Genomic DNA, 23324 nt, shown 5'->3' on the forward strand with positions numbered 1-23324 from the left:
TCCCTCTTTTTAAAAAATACAGTATTTAACTTCACAATGGTTCTTCTACCCTCGAATAGGTAGGAGTTGATTTCATGGCATGTGAGAAGGTCCTGTGCCATCTCTGACCTGTCATATGGAGACACGAGAGCAGGAGACTGTGGGCACTGCCTGGTCATGGGGAAGGGTTGTGGGGGGTCCCTTTCTCTCACCCCACTGAGTTCACTCACTCACCTTGTTGCTCATGCAGAGCTCGAGGCCACTGTGAAATTTCTTTAATGGACATTGATAATTGGCTAATTCACTGGGTAGACCAGCTCTGTGTGAGTTATTTGATCATCAGAACTTCCCTCTGCATTAAACTGTAAAAATTGTCTTTGTTGTTTTCGGCATATATTCATTTAAAAGTGCACATGTAGGCCCGGGTTTACTATAGTTCTACACTGCAGTCTATGTAGTAGTAATCCCTAGTTTCCATTTTCCCAGGCTTCTTAGTCCATTGACTTACAAGTCCCCTGGCTCCACTCTCATTTGCCTAGGCTGCTGCATTGGCAGTGTGTCAGTATTTGGCCGTGGAGTCCACTCACCCATCAAGCCCATTGTTTGAAGATTGCAGCTCCAGTGAGGCCACAACACCTGTCCCCATGCAGCATGTTCGTCCCGTCAGAGCAAAGAAGCACAAGCAGCCGCCTGGTCCTGCTCTGCCTATTGTGGTTCAGCTCATGGAAATGGGATTTCCTCGGAGGAACATAGAGTTTGCTCTGAAGTCACTCACTGGCACCTCAGGGAATGCTGCTGGCTTGCCAGGTACTGTGTTGTCCCTGTGGGTATTTTTGATTTAAGGCACCACCCATTTATTTTTAGGCTTCCCTTGAAATGCTCACGTTTGAGGCCGAGGCCCTTTGGGCAGGCAGCACTGTGGTCCTCATTGGTTGTGCTGGATGTGCTTGCTCCTAGGCGTGGAGGCCTTGGTTGGGTGGCTGCTGGACCATGCTGACGTGCAGGTCACAGATCTCTCGGATGCAGACACAGGGTCTGAGGAGTGTTCAGATGAGGAAGTAGTAGAGGATGTGGACGACACGGCCTACGCTATGGTCAGTGCCCCTCTCTTGTCCCTCTGTCCTGAGCTCTGGTTTCCTCCATGCCACTCCATTTGGCCTCTCTGTGGTTCTGCTGGCACATGGCCAAATTACTAAGTACTGCCTGGGTTTTCTGTACCTTAATTACTTTTAGCTTTAAAACAGACCCTTGTTCCAACATCTAATGATGTTGAATAGCTGTTAGAGGAGATCTTGTTTTTAAAAATCATTAGTTGGGAGTTCCCTGGTGGCTCAGTGGGTTAAGGATCCTGCCTTGTCACTGCTGTGGCTCAGGTCACTGCTCTGGCGTAGGTTTGATCCCTGGCCCTGGAACTTCCACATGTCATGGATGCAGCCACCAAAAAAAAAAAAAAGAAAAGAAAAATCAGTATTTATGTAACGCATTGACTTCTGATTTGAGTAAGTTGTTTCAGGGGATTAATTTGAAAATGCCTCAGAAATTTTCTATATTTTCAGCTTTTGAGACTAATTCTGCTTACTATGCCGTTGCTATTATTCTTTTTAAAATGAATTTTATAGTGGAAATATAGTATAATATTTCATACTTTTTTAATATAGATTTCACATATTTATTTCTTCTTAAGTAGGTTTAACTGGTTCACCTTTTAAAAAAATATATTTATCTCTTGTAGTCTACTGGTGCTGTTGTAACAGAGAGCCAGACTTACAAAAAACGAGCTGATTTCTTGAGTAATGATGATTATGCTGTGTACGTGAGGGAGAATATTCAGGTGAGTAATTGCCATAGGCTGGAGCTTTGCTTAGGTTTTCATTCAGAAACTGTTGCATCTCACAAAGTCAGACCTGACAAGGGGGAGGGCATAGCACCCAGCAGGGAGGCCACTGGGGCTAGGGCAGAGGACAGAGGAACAGAAGATCAGCAAGGGGCCAGAGCTAGAGAGCAGAAGGTGGCTTGTTCACAGGGTTGTGGCACACAGAGGTGTTTCCCAGTCACCTCCACTTGGACACTTTTACCATCTCCTTTTGCTTTTTTTTTTTAATTATTATCTCACTGCCATCTGATTTTAAAAATTTAGATATGCTTTTTATGTTTTAATTCTTTTGTTCTAGGTAGTATAGTTCAGAGAAAATCCCAACATAATGACATTACTGATACCTAACATGACCTAACAAGATAAACAAGAATTCCCTGTCATCTCATATCTAATGCTTGCTCAGATTTTCCCAATTTTTTCAAAAATGGCTTCTTACAGTAATTTTGAAGAAGGTGGATACAAACAAGATCTCATACCTTATACTTGGGTGTCTTTTTAACCTAGAATAGTCTCTCTCCTTCCTTTTTTTTCCTTTTCATGCCATTTATTTTGGCTAAAACTACATTGGTCCATGTCGTCCTCCCTCTTCTGCATTTCCTGTAAAGTTGGAGAAATGGAGAAGAATTGGACTCAGGAACTGGACTCATCTTAGGAAGGAGTATATCATGTGGCCCAACATGCAACATCCCTTGTCATCTATTAATTGCCCATCTTGGTGCTTCAGGAGTATTACTGTTATCTTCTAAACCCTTCAAGAACGGTCACACAATTCTGACTTTGTTATTCCTTCCAAATTTATTAGCTGGACTTCTGTTTGTTGAAGAAAACTTTTTTATCAACTCTTGTCACTATAATATATTGTGTATAGGAAAGGCAGAATCAATGGTTGATTTCTGTTCACTTGCATTATCAATTTTCAGAATGGTGAATGGGTGCCCTGGTAGTTATAGAGATGACCAAGAACCTTTGTTTTGCTTATTATCATTATGGTGAATTTGTTGACTGTTATGGATTTGATGTGTTTCAGGTAATTTTGCTCTTGCGTAGTTTGTTCATTTGAGGGAACCCGTTGGTCTTTGCTAGTTCCCTTGCTTAATGACGCAAGTTGATTCAAATTCATCTTGTATATTTTCTGCCTCAGACATTGAGCCAGACAGTTTTCCAAAGAGCTCTGGTTCCATTTAGTGTAAAATGACTTTTGATAGCACACTAGGTGCTAGATGAAATCCTTTGTTAGAAGTAGAATAATGCTACTTAATTAACAATCGATCATTTCATCTGTACACTGAACTAGATTTTTAACTTAATTTTAATTTCAGGTGGGAATGATGGTTAGATGCTGTCGAACATATGAGGAAGTGTGTGAGGGAGATGTGGGCAAAGTAATCAAACTGGATAGAGATGGATTACATGACCTCAATGTGCAGTGTGATTGGCAACAGAAAGGAGGCACTTACTGGGTTAGGTATATTCATGTGGAACTTATAGGTGAGAACATTAAGTTCTTTTGCATTTCTTAATTAGATTCAGAGTTCCCACATATGAATGCTAATTATAGTTCAATTTTTACCGGAATCTTTAGGCTATCCTCCACCAAGTTCTCCTTCTCACATCAAGATTGGTGATAAAGTTCGAGTCAAAGCCTCAGTCACCACACCGAAATACAAATGGGGATCTGTGACTCATCAAAGTGTGGGGGTCGTGAAAGGTACTGTTATCTAGGCAAAAAAATTAATGTAAACTTTCTTTTCTTTCACATTTAAGGGCAAGAAAAACAAGTGTAAAGCAAGCCTTAGGATATATAAATAGTGTTCTTTCGCTAGTCAGTGCCCTCCAGGCCAGGAGCACACCTGTTGTTGAACAGAGTCATGTGTGCTAACTCACTGCAACTTGAGAGGATGCATACCCTGGAAAGGAGATTTCTCTATAAGTGGGTGTAACAAAGAGCAGTAATGTTTGCATTGGGTATTTCAGAGAGGGTTCAAGGAATTGGGATAATTCTAAGAGTGGATATCTTTTGTTTGTTTTTACTCAATGAATTTTATTGCATTTATAGTTGTACTACGATCATCACAACCCAATTTTATAGAATTTCCATCCCAAACCCCCAGAGCATCCCCCCCACCTCCCACCTTGTCTCATTTGGATACCAACATCATATCCTATCACTTACATGAGAGTGGGTACCTTAAAAAATATTGTTTAGAAGGAAGGAATAATGGACTCACATGATGAGGCTATAATTGGCAAGGAGTAGTTTTTCATACCAGCCAGCATGGGTTTGCGGTTTGGATTAGATTGAACATTGACCAGACGTGGTAAAGAGAGGTTTTAGTTTTGCCTCAATCTGTCATAGTCCTAGGGTAGCCTTGTCTCATGTTGGAGTGCTGTAAACTTGGTCTGTCAGTCCTTCTGCCAAATGGCTAGTTCCTTCGATGTTTTTTTTCCTCTCTTTTTTTAATAAGACTTTAGGACTGAATTTAATAAATGGAAATGTGCAAGTGATGAGAGTTAAGAACTGGAAACAAAATGCTCTTTGGTTTATATTTAATGTGATATTCTTGAGATTTCAAATCAAACACATGGCATACTTTAAAAGGTACACTGTAGCCATTTTAACAATAGTGTGAGAGATGATTAAATGTAGGTGTGCTTTTATTTTATCTTTAAACTCTTTCAGTGCCATTTTTGCTTTGTTTTGTCTTCTTTCAGCCACATAGAAAATTCTCTTAGATTAGAAATGGCCGCAATGGTGGTGCTTCCACAGTGGATTGGGGTGTTAGTGTTTTCTTAAGTTACTTAAAAACAAACGGCTTATTAAACATTTTACTTGAGTTTAACAGTTTTCTTAAGAGATTCTTAAAAGCTTTACAATTTAAAACAAAGATAAATTTTTAAAATAATTAACTTGGTTTAGAAGTTAATGTTTTGAGCATCTTTCACCAAAGTGCAAGAGGTGTCGTAACGTTATTAATGTGATTTTTATTCCCTAAGATTTTTTTTTTTTTTTCTTTTTACGGCCACACCTGTGGCATATGGAAGTTCCTGGGCCAGGGGTAGAATCGGAGCTGCAGCTGAGGCCTACCTCCAGCCACAGCAACAACTGGATCTGAGCCGCATCTGTGACCTACACTGAAGCTTGTGGAAACACTCCATCCTTAACCCACTGAGAGAGGCCAGAAATTGAACCCACATCCTCATGAAAACGGTGTCAGGGCCTTAACCTGCTGAGCCACGATGGAAACTTCTCCTTGGAGTTTTTGCTTGGTTTAATTAAAAACAAACAAGGAAACCTTCTTATTGTGGAAATTTTCAAACATCCGCAAAAGAAGAGAATGTGGTATAATGAACTTCTGTGTATCCACCTGGCTTTAACAGCTGTCCACTATTGGCCACAGTTGTTCATTCATGATCCCCTCCCTCCATTACTTTGAAGTTAATCCCTGATTGTCATCATATGTTAGTTCATCTGTATCTTAGTATGTCTCCCTCAAAGAGGAGTACTCTTTATAAAATATAAATGACTGTAATATACTATCACTTGACTAGTTATAGATTTAATTCTAATTTTAGGTTTATACTGGTGACACAGATGTTTCAGACGATTTCTGTTCTGTCCTAGCTTTCAGTGCCAATGGAAAAGATGTTATTGTCGACTTTCCCCAGCAGTCGCACTGGACTGGGCTGTTATCAGAAATGGAGTTGGTACCCAGTGTTCATCCTGGTGTTACGTGAGTTTTTATTTTTATATTGCTAGATTTGTTTGGGAGAAATGGTTTTCTTTGGAAATAAATTTAATAAATGACCATATCTCTTTCTTTTCAACTCAACTGCTGTTTTAAAAATAGGTGCGATGGCTGTCAGATGTTTCCTATCAATGGATCTAGATTCAAATGCAGAAACTGTGATGACTTTGATTTTTGTGAAACATGTTTCAAAACCAGAAAACATAATGCAAGGCATACATTTGGCAGAATAAATGAACCAGGTATAGTAGAATGGTTATTTTCTCTTTCTTCAAACTACTATTAATGAGATAATTATTGTTGAAAAAAATGTACTTAGTTTGCTCTTTAAAGTTCATACTTATGTGGTGAGCAGTGTGCTGGGTGCACAGTGAAACAGGGAAGATGGTCCTAACCAACTGAGGAACTGCAGTTTGTTTTTTCAAGTGATGCGTGGTCACTAGAACTAGAGTGACAGGATTTGTTTGCTGATATTTCCGTAAAGAAGAGCACAAGAATCTTATGAGACTAGTAAATGTTTTGGTGGGTAGGATGTGGAATTGGTTAGATGGAGAGTGAGTCTTTTTGATTGTCTTTTAGTATATATTTTTATCATAGCACAATATGTGTACTTTCAAGTGTACAGTTAAGGGCATATTCTACACTTTCACCACTATGTATTTCTAAAACTTTTTCGCCTACACAGGAGTATACCCATTAAGCAGTAATTCCTCATTCTTCCCTCTTCCAACCCCTGGCATCCTCCAATCCACTTTCCATCTCTGTGAATTTGACAACTCTAGGTACCTCGTATAAGTGGAATCAGACAAAATTTGTGTTTTTCTGTGTCTTACTTATTTCACCTTATGTTTTCAGGGTTCATCCATGTTGTGGCATGTGCAGAACCTCATTTCTTTTTATGGCTGAGTAATGTTCCATTGTATTTCTCTACCACAGCCTGCTTATCCAGCCATCTATTAATGGACTTTTGGGTGGTTTGTACCTTTCAGCTGTTGCAAATGACATTGCTGTGAACATTGGAGTACAAGTCAGTTTGACTTTGTATTTTCAAAATTAGGAGTAGAATAACTGGGTCATTAGGTAGTTCTTTAACTTTCTGAGAAACCACCAACATGTTTTCCATAGAGGCTACACCATTTACATTTTTAGCAGCAGTGTATGAGGGTTCCAGTTTCTTTACATAGTCACCAATATTTGTTATTTTCTTTTATTTTTTTGATCACAGTCATCCTCATGAGTGAGAGGTAGTATATTGTTGTGATTCTTATTTGAGTTTCCCTAATGACAAATGACACCAGGACTCTTTACATGTGTTTTTTGCCATTTGTATATCTTTTTAGGGGGCATGTCAATTCAAATCTTTTGCCCTTTTAAAAACTTTTGATGTTGAGTCATAAGAGTTCTTTATATGTTATGTACGTTAAACTTTTATCAGATAAATGATTTGCAAATATTATCCTATTCCGTGGGTTGTTCTTTCACTCTCGTGATAGGATTCTGTAATGGATAAAAGTTTTAAGTTTTAATGAAATTTAATACATTTATTGTTTCTTTTGTTTCCTGGGCATTTGCTGTCATACTTACTTCTGGGTCAATTTAAGAAATCATCATTAATTCCAAAGTCATGAAGACTAGCTCCTATGTTTCCTTCTAAAAGGTTTATAGTTTTAACTCTTCAGTTTAGATCTTTGAACCATTTTGGGCTAATTTCTGTATGCCATATAATATATAACTTTATTCTTTTGTATGTGTGTATCCAGTTTTCCCAGCACCGTTTGTTGAAATGACTGTCCTTTCACCATTGAATAGTCTTGGCACCCTTTTTAAAAATCAGTTGACCATAGATGTGAGAGTTTTTTCCTGGGCTCTGTATTCTATTCCATTGGTCTTTTTGCCTATCTTTTCGTCAGTACCACATTATACAGTGTGATTATGATAGCTTTTGTAGAAAGTTTTGAAATTGGAAAATGTGAATCTTCCAAATTTGTTCTTTTTCAAGATTGTTTTGACTATTTAGTGTCCCTTGGAAGTCAATATGACTTTTGAGATAGATTTTTCTACTTCTGTAAAAAACAGTATTTTGATAGCAATTGCATTGAATCATTTTATCTCTGGACAGAATTGTTAATTGTCTTTCCATTTACTTAGATCTTCTTTAATTTCTTTCAGCAATGTTTTGTGATTAGTGTTTAAGTCTTAGGTCTTCTTGGTTAAACTTATTCATAAGTGTTTATTTTTCACGCTATCTTAAATGAAATTAGTTTTTTAAATGTCCTGTTTACAATGTTTGTTGCTAGTATGTAGAAGTACATACTATACATACACACTGCATATTTTCAACACATTTTGTTTGTTGAATTAGTACCCAGCAAGTTTGCTGAATTTATCTCTAACAGGGCTTTTGTTTTGTTTTGTTTTGTTTTTTAGTGGAGTCTTTAGAGTTTTCTACATATGAGATCATGTTGTCTGTGAACTCTGATACCTTTTTTTTTTTTTTTTTTTTTTACAATTTGGATGCTTTGTATTTCTTTTTCTTGCCTTAGTGCTTCAGCTAGATCTGCTAGTACTAGGATGAATAGAAGTGGCAAAAATGGGCATCCTTGTCTTACTCCTAAATGTAGGGGGGAAGGTATCAGTCTTTAAACATCAAGTGTAATGTTAGTTATGGGTTTTTCATGAATAGCCTTTATCATGTTGAGGAAGTTCCTCTCTAGTCCTAATTAGTAATATTCTCTTATCTTTATACAGGAGAGCTATAGAATCTGCAGAGCTATCTCCTTTTCAAGGCTAACTTTGGGTACTTTCTTGCCTTTTTTTTTTTTGTTATTAGTCTGCTATGGGTTTATCAATTTTAGTAGTCTTTTCAAAGAGCCAACTTATGTCTTTGATTTGCTATATTGTTAGCATTTCTTTCTTTTTCCTGTGCAATTTAGGTTTAAGTTGATTCCTCCCCTATCTCCCATGAATGCTTATTAATGCATTAATTTTTCACTTCCATCTTTTCTAATATATGAACTTAAAATTTAAATTTATCTTTAAGCAATGCTTAAGCTGTATCCTGCAATACTGATAGGTAATATCTCATCATTCATTTCAAAGTATTTAAAAAATTTCTTTGAAATTAAATATTTTAAAATTTTCAAATATATCAGCATTTTCTACCTCTGTTTTTTTTGCTTCTGCATTGAATTCACATTGTGTATGCTAATCTTTTACTTTTTTAGAAACTCGTGTATGATAAGACTCAGCATATCATGCGATTTTGCAAATGCATGCCTGAAAGAATGTCTTGTGAAGTTCCGTGGTGAAGTTAGTATTTTCTTAGTTTATCTTTTGCTAGCCTTTCACCCTCAATTTTTCTGTAATTTTGTATTTTAGTTATATTTCTTGGAGGTTATAAAAAGTTTTGTTTTGCTTTTTAATTCCAGTTTGATGATCTTTGTCTCTTACTTGGATTATATAGGTATTTATTTACATAGAAGCAATTCCTGAAATATTTTTATTTAAATTGATCAACTTCTCAGTGTTTATTTTCTTGTTGTAATTCTTCTTTTTTTTCTGTTTGTCTTTCTCTTTTCCATCTTCCTTTGGACTGATAAGTTCTTCACTATTTAGCAAGCCCCAACCCCTCCACAACACACTTCTTAGCTTAGAAGTTATACATTTTTAGAGTATATTTATACACTATGTAAGTAGTATATGTTATATACATTTTTGGTATGAGTAGTTACTCAAAATGTTGTAAAATCTTTTATTGAATTAGAAAATCTAACATTACTTAGTATTACCCTCCTCCTAAACAATGTGAGGACCTTAGATCCCTTTAACTTTATTAACCCTTGTTCTGAATAAATTATCATGTTTTTATTATAATGCTTAAAATTTTTATACATACACTTTTTTTTTTATGGCCACACCTGCAGCATACGGAAATTCCCAGGCTAGGGGTCAAATTGGAGCTGCAACTGCCAGCTTACTCCATAGCCCCAGCAAAGCAGAATTTGAGTTGGATCTGTGACCTAAGCTGCAGCTTGAGGCAATGCTGAATCTTTAACCCACTGAGGGAGGCCAGGGATCAAACCTCCATCCTCACGGACCCTATGTCAGGTTCTTAACCCACTGAACCACAACAGGAATGCCCACATATACATGTTTTCATAGTTATTTTTTTTCACTTATAGCTAGTTTACATTGTTCTATCAATTTTCTACTGTACAGCAAGGTGACCCAGCCACACATACATGTATACATTCTTGTTTCTCACATTATCATGCTCCATCATAAGTGACTAGATATAATTCCCAGTGCTACATAGCAGGAACTCATTGCTTATCCATTCCAAAGGCATTAGTTTCCATCTGTTTACCCCAAATTCCCAATCCATCCCACTCCCTCCCCCTCCGCAACCACAAGTTTATTCTCCAAGTCCATGATTTTCTTTTCTGTGGAAAAGTTCATTGATGCCATATATTAGATTCCAGATATAAGTGATATCATACGGTATTTGTCTTTCTCTTTCTGACTTACTTCACTCAGTACGAGAGTCTCTAGTTCCATCCATGTTACTGCACATGGCATTATTTTGTTCCTTTTGATGGCTGAGTAGTAGTCCATTGTGTATATATACCACGTCTTCTTAATCCATTCATCTATCGATGGACATTTGGGTTGTTTCCATGTCTTGGCTATTGTAAATAGAGCTGCAGTGAACATGTGGGTGCATGTGTATTTTTCAAGGAAAGTTTTGTCTGGATATATGCCCAAGAGTGGGATTGGGGGGGGTCATATGGTAGTTCTATGTATAGATTTCTAAGGTACCTCCATACTGTTTTCCATGGTGGTCATACCGGCTTACATTCCTACCAGCAGTGCAGAGGGTTCCCTTTTCTCCACACCCTCTCCAGCATTTGTTATTTTTGGACTTACTAATGATGGCCATTCTGACTGGTGTGAAGTGATATCTCATGGTAGTTATGATTTGCATTTCTCTAATAATTAGATGTTGAGCACTTTTTCATGTGCTTCTTGGCCATCTATCTTCTTTGGAGAAGTGTCTATTCAGGTCTTTTTCCCATTTTTCAATTGGATTGTTGGCTTTTTTGCTGTTTAGTTGTATAAGTTGTTTGTGTATTTTAGAGATAAAGTCCTTGTCAGTTGCATTGTTTGAAACTATTTTCTCCCATTCTGTAAGTTGTCTTTTTGATTTTTTTTTTTTTATGGTTTCCTTGTGCAAAAGCTTCTCAATTTGATTAGGTCCCATGGATTTATTTTTGTTTTTATTTCTGTTGCTCTGGGAGACTGGCCTGAGAAAACATTTGTAAGGTTGATATCAGAGAATGTTTTGCCTGTGTTCTTTTCTAGGAGCTTGATGGTGTCTTGCCTTTTGTTTAAGTCTTTAAACCATTTTGAGTTTATTTTTGTGCATGGTGTGAGGGTGTGTTCCAGTTTCATTGATTTACATGTGGCTGCCCAGTTTTCCCAGCACTACTTGCTGAATAGGCTCTCTTTTCCCCATTTTATATTCTTGCCTCCTTTGTTTAAGAATAATTGACTGTAGGTGAATTTATTTCTGGGTTTTCTATTCTGTTCCATTGGTGTATTATCTGTTTTGGTACCAGTACCACACTGTCTTGATTACTGTGTGTAATATTGCTTGAAGTCTGGGAGAGTAATGCTTCCTGCTTGGTTTTTGTTCTTGAGGATTGCTTTGGCAATTCTGGGTCTTTTGTGGTTCCATATAAAGTTTTGGATTGTTTGTTCTAGTTCTGTGAAAAGTGTCCTGGGTAATTTGATAGGGATTGCACTGAATCTGTAGATTGCTTTGGGTAGTGTGGCCATTTTTACAATATTAATTTTTCTCACCCAGGAGCATGGGCTGTCTTTCCATTCCTTTGAATCCTCTTTAATTTCCTTGACGAATGTTTTATAGTTCTCAGCATATAAGTCTTTCACCTCCTTGGTCAGGTTTATTCCCAGGTATTTGATTTTTTGGGGGTGCAATTTTAAAAGGTGTTGTATTTTCATATTCCTTTTCTAATATTTCATTGTTAGCGTACAGAAATGCGACTGATTTCTGAATGTTAATCTTGTATCCTGGTACTTTGCTGAATTTGTTGATCAGTTCGAGTAGTTTTTGGGTTGAGTCCTTAGGGTTTTCTATATATAGTATCATGTCATGTGCATAGAGTGACAGTTTTACCTCTTCTCTTCCAATTTGGATACCTTTATTTCTTTTGTTTGTCTGATAGCTGTGGCTAGGACTTCCAATCCTATGTTGAATAACAGTGGTGAGAGTGGGCATCCTTGTCTTGTTCCAGATTTTAGTGGGAAGGCTTTCAGCTTTTCTGTGTTGAGTATTATATTTGCTGTGGGTTTGTGGTAAATGGCTTTTATTATGTTAAGGTATGTTCCCTCTATACCCACTTTGGTAAGAGTTTTGATCATGGATGTTGGACTTTGTCAGATGCTGTCTCTGCATCTATTGAGATGATCATGTGGTTTTTGATTTTTCTTTTGTTAATGTATGTGGTGTATGACGTTGATTGATTTGCATATGTTGAACCATCTTTGTGAACCTGGGATGAATCCCACCTGGTCGTGGCATATGATCTTTTTGATATGTTGTTGGATTTTGTTGAGAAATTTTGAGTCTATATTCATTGAGGATGTTGGCCTGTAGTTTTCTTTTTTGGTGGTATCTTGGTCTGGTTTTGGTATTAGGGTGAGGGTGGCATCATAGAATGTCCTTGGGAGTGTTCTTTCTTCTCCAACTTTTGGAAAAGTTTGAGGAGGATGTGTACAAGTTCCTCTTTGTATGTTTGGTAGAATTTACCTGTGAAGACATCTCGTCCTGGACTTTTATTCTTAGGGAGTGTTTTCATGACATATTCAATTTCATTTCTAGTGATCTGTTGTTCAGTTGATCTGTTTCTTCTTCATTCAGTTTTGGCAGGTTGTAAGTCTCTAGAAAGTTGTACAGATTGTCTCTAGGTTGTCAAATTTGTTGGCATACAATTGTCCATAGTATTCTCTTATAGTTTTTTGTATTTCTGTAGTATCTGTAGTGATTTCTCCTTTCTCATTTCTTATTTTGTTATTTGGGTGTTTTCTCTGCTTTTCTTGGTGAGTCTGGCCAGAGGTTTGTCAGTTTTGTTTACCTTTTCAAAGTACCAGCTCTTGGTTTAATTGATTTTTTTTCTATTGTTTTTTTTCCATCTCTGTTTTATTGGTTTCCTCTCTGATCTTTATGATTTCCTTCCTTCTGCTGACTTTAGGTTTTGTTTTTCTTCTTTTTCTAATTCATTTAGGTGGTGGGTTAAGTTGTTGATTTGATATTTTTCTTTTTTTTTTTTTTTGAGGAAGGCTTGTATTGCTATGAATTTCCCTCTGAGCACTGTTTTTACAGCATCCCATAGATTTTGAGTGGTTGTGTCTTCCACATGTACATTTTTAACAGTACACAACATATGATTATTATTTTATTTTTCAATATTTAGATTTTTTCCTATACTTAATATTGTAGTTTTCCTCTATTCCTTTCTGTATGTTTCACTTTTCCTCTATCATCATTTTTCTCCTGCCTAAAGAGTAGACAGGCCTTAATATTTTCTCTGATGCATCTTCGTGATTATGAATTCTGTTAGTGTGTGTTTTATTTCTCCTTTATTTTTGAAAAAGACTTGTGGCAGAACTTTTCTTTCAGCACTTTAAAAATACTATTTCATTGTAATTTGGTTTATATTACTTCTGCTGAAGTTAGCTGCAAGTTTAGTTATTGTTCCATTAACGTTGCTTAATTTTTTTATTTCCTCTAAGTCTGCTTGTGACATATTCTTTTGTTTTTATCTTAAGTAAAATTTACATTTGCATACCTGTGTGTTTCTTTTCTTTCTTGGAGTTAGTAGAGCTTTCAGTTAGTTCATTTTCCAGTTTTTTTGAGCTTTAGTTGACATGACATTAAGTTTAAGGTGTTCAGTGTGATGATTTGTTACGCATATGTATGCAAAATGATGACCACAATGAGGTTGGTTAGTGACACATTCATCACCTCACATAATTACTACCCCCCCACCCCACCCCCGCTGTTTTGGCCATCCAATGTCAAATGAAGTTCCCGGGCCAGGGATCAGATATGAGCCAGTCACAACCTATGCTACAATAGCAGTAATGCTGGATCCTTTAACCCACTGTACTGGCCAGGGATCGAACCTGTGTTCTGGCACTGCATAGATGCTGCTAATCCCATTGTGCCACAGCAGGACTTCCAGTTACCATCACCAAACCCTTTTTTTTCTGTGTGATAAGAATATTTAAGATCTACTCTTCTAGCTTTCAAAGTAGGGCTTTTCAAATCTGTGGCTTGATACCTGCTGTCAGTTCTGGAAAATTTTTTGTTATTCAGTGTTTCTTCAGGTATTATCTCTGCCCTATTGCCTCTTCCTTCTTTTTTGGGATTCCTCTTTCCTCTGTCATCCCATTTTTATTTTCTGTCTTTTTTTTTGTTGTTTTGCCATTTCTTTGGGCCGCTCCCACGGCATATGGAGGTTCCCAGGCTAGGGGTTGAATTGGAGCCATAGCCGCTGGCCTACGCCAGAGCCACAGCAATGCGGGATCTGAGCCGCTTCTGCAACCTACACCACAGCTCACGGCAATGCCAGATCCTTAATCCACTGAGGAAGGCCAGGGACCAAACCCGCAACCTCATGGTTCCTAGTTGGATTCATTAACCACTGCACCACGACGGGAGCTCCTCATTTATATTTTCTTAATTTTTGCTCTTCATCATTCCAGGTATTTTTTATTTTATTTTTTTTTACCAATTCTCTTTTTCATCTGAGTCTAGTCTACTGATAAACCTGTTCTTTGAGTTTTTAATTTTAATTACTGTTCTGGACAGTTCTAGTCTTTCTATCTTTTTTAATAGTTTCCAATTCTCTGCTAAGAATTCATTGTCTTTTCAAAAATAGTAAGTATAGTGATTATAATATTTGTGCCTTATAACTTTAATATCTGGAACCTCTGTGGGTCTATTTCTATTGTCTTTCTATGTCTTTTAGTCATATTTTCTTGTCTCATATGCCATCATGTACTGGACATTATGGTTAAAAAATTATTTCTTGAGTCAGTTTTAGGCGTAGAATAACATCTTTCTCCAGGGACTGGGGGGAAAGGGTTGATCTTCCAAGTAACTGAGGTAGGTAATTTTCTGGGCTTATCACTTCAGTATAGTTTCATTGATTGAGATGATTTCATGTAGAGCTACAATCTGAAAACAGATGGCCCTGCAGATCTCATCCTTCCTCTTGGGATCTCAGCTCAAAGTATGAGTTTTTCTGTGGCCATCCTCTTCCCTTTGGTTCTTCCGGTTCCTGCCTCTCTGCCCAAAGAGGCCATCAGAAGTGGTGTGTGACCTTTTTAAGTCTCTCCTTAGAAACTCAAATACCACCAGTACAAAGGAGCCTCTGATCCACAGAACAGCTCATCTGGACACTTTTCCTCTCAGTCATCCTTTGACTCTGGTCCTGTAATTCTTTACTGCCTTGTTAAACTCTGATAGTTTTAAGATTTTATTCATCTTTAAATGTTTTGTCTGCCTCTTCTCGTTGTCCTCAGTGGGAGAGTTCAATGAATTTCCAGATTTGCTGTTAATGGAAGTAGAAACTCTTCACAAATTTATTTCTGTGGCAAAAGGAAAGCATTTTTAATAAGAATATTTTGTGTAAGCGCTGTTATTAAACTTCATCCCAGTTTGTATGTATCCTTCTATATGGAAATGTATCACTGTCTCTACTTGAAAGAGTCTAGTGGAATAAATAGTAGCATTATGTGAGTTTCAACTCATAAATTGAGGTAAAATACTTTAACTAGGTTTTTGAAGCCATTTTAGGTATTTGTAAAAAAAGTTTAATTTGAAAATTTAGTATTTTCTTGAAGAAAATAAATATGTAATGTTCCTCACGATATAACATTCTTTATTTCTTGGTTGTAAAGGTTCTGTCTCACAAGTATTAACACTGTTTGACCACCATTTAATAGGACAGTCTGCAATATTTTGTGGCCGTTCTGGAAAACAGCTGAAGCGCTGTCATAATAGTCAGCCAGGAATGCTGCTGGACAGCTGGGCACGGATGGTGAAGAGCCTAAATGTGTCGTCCTCTGTAAACCAGGCTTCTCGGCTCATTGACGGCAGCGAGCCCTGCTGGCAGTCCTCTGGCTCTCAGGGAAAGGTAAGTGTGCGTCAGGGGCACTTACAGAAATGCTTTTATTTAGGTGTCTTTTTAGCGCTTCAAGTGAACTTTGAAAACCTACTAAGGTATACTGCGATGGCAGCAATTTTTAGTCCTTCTATATTTTAGTTAATAATTATTTTAGGGAGTTCCCGTTGTGGCTCAGTGGTTAACGAATCCGACTAGGAACCATGAGGTTGCGGGTTCGATCCCTGCCTTTGCTCAGTGGGTTAAGGATCCGGCGTTGCCGTGAGCTGTGGTGTAGGTCGCAGACGTGGCTCGGATCCTGCATTGCTGTGGCTCTGGCATAGGCTGGCGGCTACAGCTCCGATTGGACCCCTAGCCTGGGAACCTCCATATGCCACGGGAGTGGCCCAAGAAATGGCAAAAAGATTAAAAAAAAAAAAATTATTTTAGAGTTACAGAGTAATATGCCTTCCAATTTTTATTATTAGAGATTTTAAACAGTATAGGTAGCAGATTTTTATCTAATTGACCAGTTGATAGAGAGTATAAGATTTGTTTTATTTTACTCCCCCATGTAAAATATGCAAGTTCAGACAGATTCTAATTCTGGTAAGAAATTTTTCTCATCTGTCCTAACAAATATGTGTTGATATTTGGAATGCTTTTGTAATTGCACATTTACATATGGTGTACCTCCTGCAGACATGGAGGTTAGACTTGGAGAAAGGCGCTTTTCCTCCAGTGTTTTCTGTAACCCACTCCTTGATGAACATTAAGGGACTACCTTAGATCAGGAGTTTAAAAACACCATTTCTGGAACTTAAAGAGAGATTTCTCCTAAGGAGCAAGTAATGGAGTTATAGTACTCTGGTTTTTGTCAGCTTAAAGGCAAATTCTATCTCTCATTCCATGTTAGATATATAAAAAAATCTCATTTAGATTCAAGCTTTGGTGATACTGCCTTTCTACCTAAATTATAGCCGAATTTTACTAAGAATGCATTTTTTTTTTTTAAAGCATTGGATTCGTTTGGAGATTTTCCCAGATGTTCTTGTTCATAGATTAAAAATGATAGTAGATCCTGCTGACAGTAGCTACATGCCCTCCCTTGTTGTCGTATCAGGTAATTGAATTAGTTTACTCAAAAAGTCACTTCCATCATATAATTTAAACTCCTATGTCCTTTGTTGGATTCCTTTACGCTCCTTTTTTTCTAGGTGGAAATTCCCTAAATAACCTAATTGAATTAAAGACAATCAACATTAACCCCACTGACACCACAGTGTCTCTTCTGAATGACTGCACAGAGGTAAGTAGTTAGGTGGCGTTCCTTTTTGATGGTTTGCAAATGGCAATGGAGGTGACTTTTTTTGGACCATTTCTGTACTAACATGGAGCCCATTTTTTTCCCCTTAATTAAGTAATTGTATTTATTTTAAAATTTGACATGTGTACTACTTAAATTTATTGCTTGTCAGGTCAGCTTGAAAAGAAAATAAATTTCTTCCATACTGTCTTTGATGAAGAGGCAAGGGTTGAAGCTCCCAGCAGAAGTCATGGCCAGGCATGGGGCCGGGGAAGGGGGAGGGGTGCTCTGTGTACCTAGGGTGGTGTTAATCACATTAACTCTCCATTAGTCTGTACTGATTCTTTCTGACCATACATGTGACACTGAAATTCCTTTTTTTTTTTCATACCTTTCGTTGGTAAAAGGAAATTTTCAAAATGAATCCCAGTTAATTTTCTCCCTGGAAGATTCTAAGAGAATTCTTTTTTTAACAGTTTTTTTGAATAGTAACCCTGTATTAGAGAGCAGAGCTGCCTCACAAATCTTTCTACACAGAAGTCAACATTATTTTAGCAAATTAAATATACTTAATATAAGTTAAGGCAGTTTTTTGTACTACTGATACTGTTTTATGAGAAATTAATGAAACAATAATAATGTAATGATAGTGGGATAAAGATAAAAGTAGTTGACTTTTTATTTGTCTAAAAGTTTAATATAAGTGAGTTTATTTTTAAGTTAAATGCAGTTTTCTAGTCATTATTTTATTTTTTTGACAAATTCAAGGTGATCCCAGTATGTTACTTTGAAGAAGCTGATACACAGCGAGCCATAGCTTAATTAAGAGTGGTAGAGACTATGGCTGGGAGCAGTCCACCTCCTTTCCTCAAGCCCCAGGTTGATGAGCTGGCCTTTGAGTACACCAGGTTTTTGTTTTATTTTCTTCCAGTCTTCAATAAATAGAACTGGAGAACACCATTCTTTTTTATTTATTTGCTTTTTATGACTGAACCTGTGGCCTATGGAAGTTCCCAGGCTAGAGGTCATATCAGAGCTGCAGCTGGTGGCCACAGCCATAGCAGCTTGGGATCTGAGCCGCGTCTGCAATCTGTACCACAGCTCATGGCAACACCAGATCCTTAACCCACTGAGCGAGGCCAGGGATCAAACCTGTGTCCTCATGGATCCTAGTCAGATTCATTTCCACTGATCCACAACGGGAACTTCCTGCTACTGAATTTTTTTTGTTTTGTTTTTGTATTTTAAGTAAATCGTTAACCACAGATATAATAAATGAACAACCAACTGAGATTATTATTCATAAAAGGCATATTAACTTTTATGTAATCAGTTTTAAGCTCAAAACAATTTATTATGTACTGTTTGGCAGGCAAGTATTTATCACATATATGAGAAATATGAAGCATTATGAGTAATCAGAAAACTCATGGCCCACTCTCCGTCCCTCTAACCAACTTAAGAACTAGAGTGTTACCACTTCTGTAAAGCTACTGGACTCTCTAGCATTGCCTTTCCTACAAAAATAGCTTAATACAAGAATTTTCTAACTAACCAAAATGTAGAAAGTATACTGAATCCTCCTTGAACCTATCAGCCAACTTCAACAATTATTAGCATTTTTATCCATCGTGTTGCACTCTCTCCATATGTTCCCCCCATTTTGATTTACTAGAATGTCTAAAAGCAAGGTAATAAGCAACTCACTTATTTCATTAGTGAGTACTTCAGTATTCGTGTCTAACAAAGACTTCAAAAATATAACCACAGTGCCATCACACGTAAACATTATTCTTTAATACTGCAGAGTATCCAGTGAGCACTTACATCGTCCCAATTATCCCATAGTGTTCTTCTGAAGTTAGTTTGTGTGAATCATGATTCAGACAATGTCTGCACTTTGCACTTCATTTATTTTATTTATTTTTTATTTTTTGTCTTTTCTAGGGCCGTTTCCTGCAGCATATGGAGGTACCCAGGCTAGGGGTCTAATCGGAGCTGTAGCTGCTGGCCTTTGCCAGAGCCACAGCAACAGGGGATCTGAGCCATGTCTGCGACCTACACCACAGCTCACGGTAACACCGGATCCCTAACCCACTGAGCAAAGCCAGGGATCAAACCCGCAACCTCATGGTTCCTAGTCGGATTTAAATTAGTTAACCACTGTGCCACAACGGGAACTCCTGCACTTCATTTAAATATGAGTTCTTGTGGTTTTTCCTTGCTAAAGAAAGAAACGAGGTCCTTTTTTCCTGTAGGAGTTTTCGCTTTTCTATTTGTCTTTTTTATTCGACCTGTGCTTCCTCTGACATCCCAGGTAGATCCTGAGGTTTGATTAGGTCCTTTTGAGGCAAAAGAAATCCTTGGTAGTGATGTGTCTACTTCCTGCTGCCTTCTTCACCTGAAATTCAGGGATAGAAGAGTAGTACTCTGCAATGCTGAGTACAGGCTGTGGGGCATCCCACCAGACAGAGTCCACTTTAGCAAATGAGTGGCAAAAGCATAACAAGGAGGTTGCATCTTATTTGGGTCATGATTTGAAAAAGCCCACAAGAACCATGTTTTATGACATGATCAGAAAATTTGATCACTGGTAGCATTTAGTTGATTGAAGAAATTATGGTTATAGCTATCATAATAATACAGTGGGTATATTTTTTAAAAGTCTGTATTTCAGTGATAACATTTTGAAGTTTTGAAACAACATGCTGCCTGGCATTTTCTTATCATTATCCACATATGAATAGTCACGTGTGGAAAATTGTTGATCTAGTGATGAGGTTATGGGGCTCTTCATATTGCTTTTTCAATTTGTATATAATCAAATGTTTTTATTATGCTTAAAAAGTTATGAAGGCTTTGTGACTTCCTGACATCCAATCTCTTTCTTAATCCATTTTGGTTCAAGAAGGTTTTAAGATAGAAAGGCTATCATTCAGTAAGTCATTCACTAAGTCAAAGTCATTCAGTAAGGCTATCATACTTTTTAGTTTTATTTTAATTTATTTATTTGCCCCCCCCCCTTTTTTTAGGGCCACACCTATGGCATGTGGAAGTTCCCAGCCTAGGGGTCTAATCGGAGCTGCAGCTGCTGGCCTATGCCTCAGCCACAGCAATGCAGGATCTGAGCTGTGTCTGCGGCCTACACCACAGCTCACATCAGTGCTAGATCCTTCACCCACTGAGCTAGGCCAGGGATTGAAACTGCAACCTCATGGATACTAGTGGGATTCATTACTGCTGAGCCACAACTGGAACTCCCTATTTCCTTTTAGTAAGAAACTCACTCTGAGTCCCAGGCTCTGGCTGGACATACTTGATGAATATATGACTTCTTTTGAAGGCAAACTCCACTCAGACACGGCTGCATCAGCAGTGCCTAATGTTTCCAGAACTTAAGTAAAGGAGCCCCAATTTTTTACACATTCCGTGTCCCGCATGTCTTTCCCTCCAGTTAAAGTATCTAATGTGTTTGATTCTGAAAACTCTGTAGCTCACTGTGTGTGTGTCTAGTATCACAGGTATATTGAAATTGCAATAAAGCAGTGCAGAAGCTCAGGAATTGATTGTAAGATCCATGGTCTCATCCTACTTGGACGGATCCGTGCAGAGGAGGAAGATTTGGCCGCAGTTCCTTTCTTAGCATCAGATAATGAAGAAGAGGAAGATGAAAAAGGCAATAGTGGGAGGTAAGAACTGTTTGCTCTTGGTGATGCTTGGGCCAAAACTCACTTTCAAAAGCCAATGTTTAATTGGAGTGTGTCTCATCATGAGAATAGTTTTATGCACATAGGACTATTTGGTAAATATTGAGTTTTCAAAAATTATAATTTAATTTTAGGAAAATATTTAGAAGCATAACTGTATTTAGAAAAATATCATTTAAAAGGAATAAAAATGTTTAATTTTTCTACCTGAAATATCACTGTTAATATTTTGATATACATTCTGATAGTTTTCTTTTTTATCTGCCCCTAGTTGTGTTTTCCTATGGAAATGGTTTGGTGTGATATATATTGTACAGCCTTTTTTGCTAGGTTTTTTTTTTTTTTTGGTGGCCCGGGAACATATGAAATTCCTGGGACAGAGATTAGATCCAACCATAGTTGCAACCTAAGCTGCAGCTGTGGCAACACAGATCCTTAACCCACTGGGCTGGACTGGGTATCGAAACTGTCCCAGTGCTCCTAAGACACTGCAGATCCTACTGCGCCACAGCGGGAACTCCTATTGTTAATTTTTTTTTTTGTTTTGATATTTAACCATGTTTGTTATCATAGTTGATGGACAATGTTCTGTAAATTTCTACTGTACAGCAAAGTGACCAAGTTATATATAAATTCTTTTTTTCACATTATCCTATAACGTGTTCCATCACAAATGATTCGATATAGTTCTCTGTGTTACACAGCAGGATCTCATTGCTTATTCACTCCAAATGCAGTAGTTTGCGTCTACTAACCCCATACTCCCAGTCCCTCCCACTCTCTCCCCCTCTGCAACCACAAGTCTGTTCTCAAAGTCCATGAGTTGGTTACTTTTCTATAGAGAGGTTCATTTGTGCTGTCTGTTAGATTCCAGATATAAGTGATATCATATGGTATTTGTGTTTCTCCTTCTGACTTACTAGGAGAGTCTCTAGTTCCATCCATGTTGCTGCAAATGGCATTATTTTGTTCTTTTTATGGCAGAGTAATATTCCATTGTGTACATGTACCACATCTTTTCAATCCATTCATCTGTCATTGGACATTTAAGTTGTTTCCATGTCTTGGCTATTGTGAATAGTGCTGCTATGAGCATATGGGTGCATGTACCTTTTTCAGTGAAAGTTTTGTCCAGATATTTGTCCCAGATTGGGATCGCTGGATCGTATGGTAGATAGATAGATTTAGTTTTCTGAGGTACCAACATACTGTTTTTTATAAGTGGTTGTACCTATTTACATTTCCACCAATAGTGCAGGAGGGTACCCTTTTCTCCACACCCTCTCCAGCATTTGTTATTTGTAGACTTAGTAATGATGGCCATTCTGACTGGTGTGAGCTTGATTTGCATTTCTCGAATAATCAGTGATGGTGAGTATTTTTTCATGTGCCTCTTGGTCATCCGTATGTCTTCTTTGGAGAAACATTTGTTTAGGTCTTCTGCCCATTTTTCAGTTGTTTGTTTTTTGCTGTTGAGTTACATGAATTGTTTGTATATTTTGGAGATTAGGTCCTTGTTGGTTGCATCATTTGAAACTATTTTCTTCCATTCTGTAGGTTGTCTTTCTGATTTTTTTTTTTTTTTTTTTATGGTTTCTCTCACTGTGCAAAAGCTTGTCAGTGTGGTTAGGTCCCATTGGTTTATTTTTGTTTTTCTTTCTATTGCTTTGCCAAACTGACCTAAGAAAACATTTGTAGGGTTGATGTCAGAGAATGTTTTCCCTGTGTTCTCTTTTAGGAGTTTGATGATGTCTTGTTTTTTGTTTAAGTCTTTAAACCATTTTGAGTTTATTTTTGTGCATGGCATGAGGGTGTGTTCCAGTTGCATTGATTTACAGGCAAGTGTCCAGTTTTCGCAGCACCACTTGCTGAAGAGACTTTTTCCCATTTTATATTCTTGCCTCCTTTATTGAAGATTAATTGGCCATAGGTGTCTGGGTTTATTTCTGGGTTCTCTATTCAGTTCTGGTACCAGTACCACACTGTCTTCATTACTATAGCTTTGTAATATTGTCTGAAGCCTGGGGGAGTTATGCCTTCTGCTTGGTTTTTGTTCTTGAGGATTGCTTTGGCAATTCTGGGTCTTTTGTGGTTCCATATAAAGTTTTGGATTGTTTGTTCTAGTTCTGTGAAAAATGTCCTGGGTAATTTGATAGGGATTGCACTGAATCTGTAGATTGCTTTGGGTAGTATGGCCATTTTTACAATATTAATTTTTCTCACCCAGGAGCATGGGCTATCTTTCCATTCCTTTGAATCCTCTTTAATTTACTTGATGAATGTTTTATAGTTCTCAGCATATAAGTCTTTCACCTCCTTGGTCTGGTTCATTCCCAGGTGTTTGATTTTTTGGGGGTACAATTTTAAAAGGTGTTGTATTTTCATATACCTTTTCTAATATTTCATTGTTAGCATACAGAAATGCGACTGATTTCTGAATGTTAATCTTGTATCCTGGTACTTTGCTGAATTTGTTGATCAGTTCGAGTAGTTTTTGGGTTGAGTCCTTAGGGTTTT

At 37.5% G+C, this 23324-nt stretch overlaps 1 protein-coding gene across 5 annotated transcripts in view; it reads left to right on the forward strand.

Moving 5' to 3' along the window:
- Window positions 1-23324, forward strand: part of HERC2 (HECT and RLD domain containing E3 ubiquitin protein ligase 2) — a 211708-nt gene that overhangs the window by 121006 nt on the left and 67378 nt on the right. For all 5 annotated transcript variants that reach the window (XM_021075343.2, XM_021075345.2, XM_021075344.2 and 2 more), the window contains 11 exons: window positions 519-786; window positions 937-1073; window positions 1712-1810; window positions 3175-3343; window positions 3438-3563; window positions 5478-5586; window positions 5704-5843; window positions 15637-15827; window positions 16812-16917; window positions 17012-17103; window positions 20614-20789. In XM_021075343.2, the coding sequence (XP_020931002.1) occupies window positions 519-786; window positions 937-1073; window positions 1712-1810; window positions 3175-3343; window positions 3438-3563; window positions 5478-5586; window positions 5704-5843; window positions 15637-15827; window positions 16812-16917; window positions 17012-17103; window positions 20614-20789 (1613 nt within the window). The remainder of the gene's footprint in view (window positions 1-518; window positions 787-936; window positions 1074-1711; window positions 1811-3174; window positions 3344-3437; window positions 3564-5477; window positions 5587-5703; window positions 5844-15636; window positions 15828-16811; window positions 16918-17011; window positions 17104-20613; window positions 20790-23324) is intronic.

This window comes from Sus scrofa, chromosome 15, assembly GCF_054392235.1.
Source record: "Sus scrofa isolate SSC_HxYL_T2T_F1_AM1 chromosome 15, Sscrofa_HxYL_maternal_Yorkshire_Landrace_v2.0, whole genome shotgun sequence".
Classification (NCBI taxonomy): Eukaryota; Metazoa; Chordata; class Mammalia; order Artiodactyla; family Suidae; genus Sus; species Sus scrofa.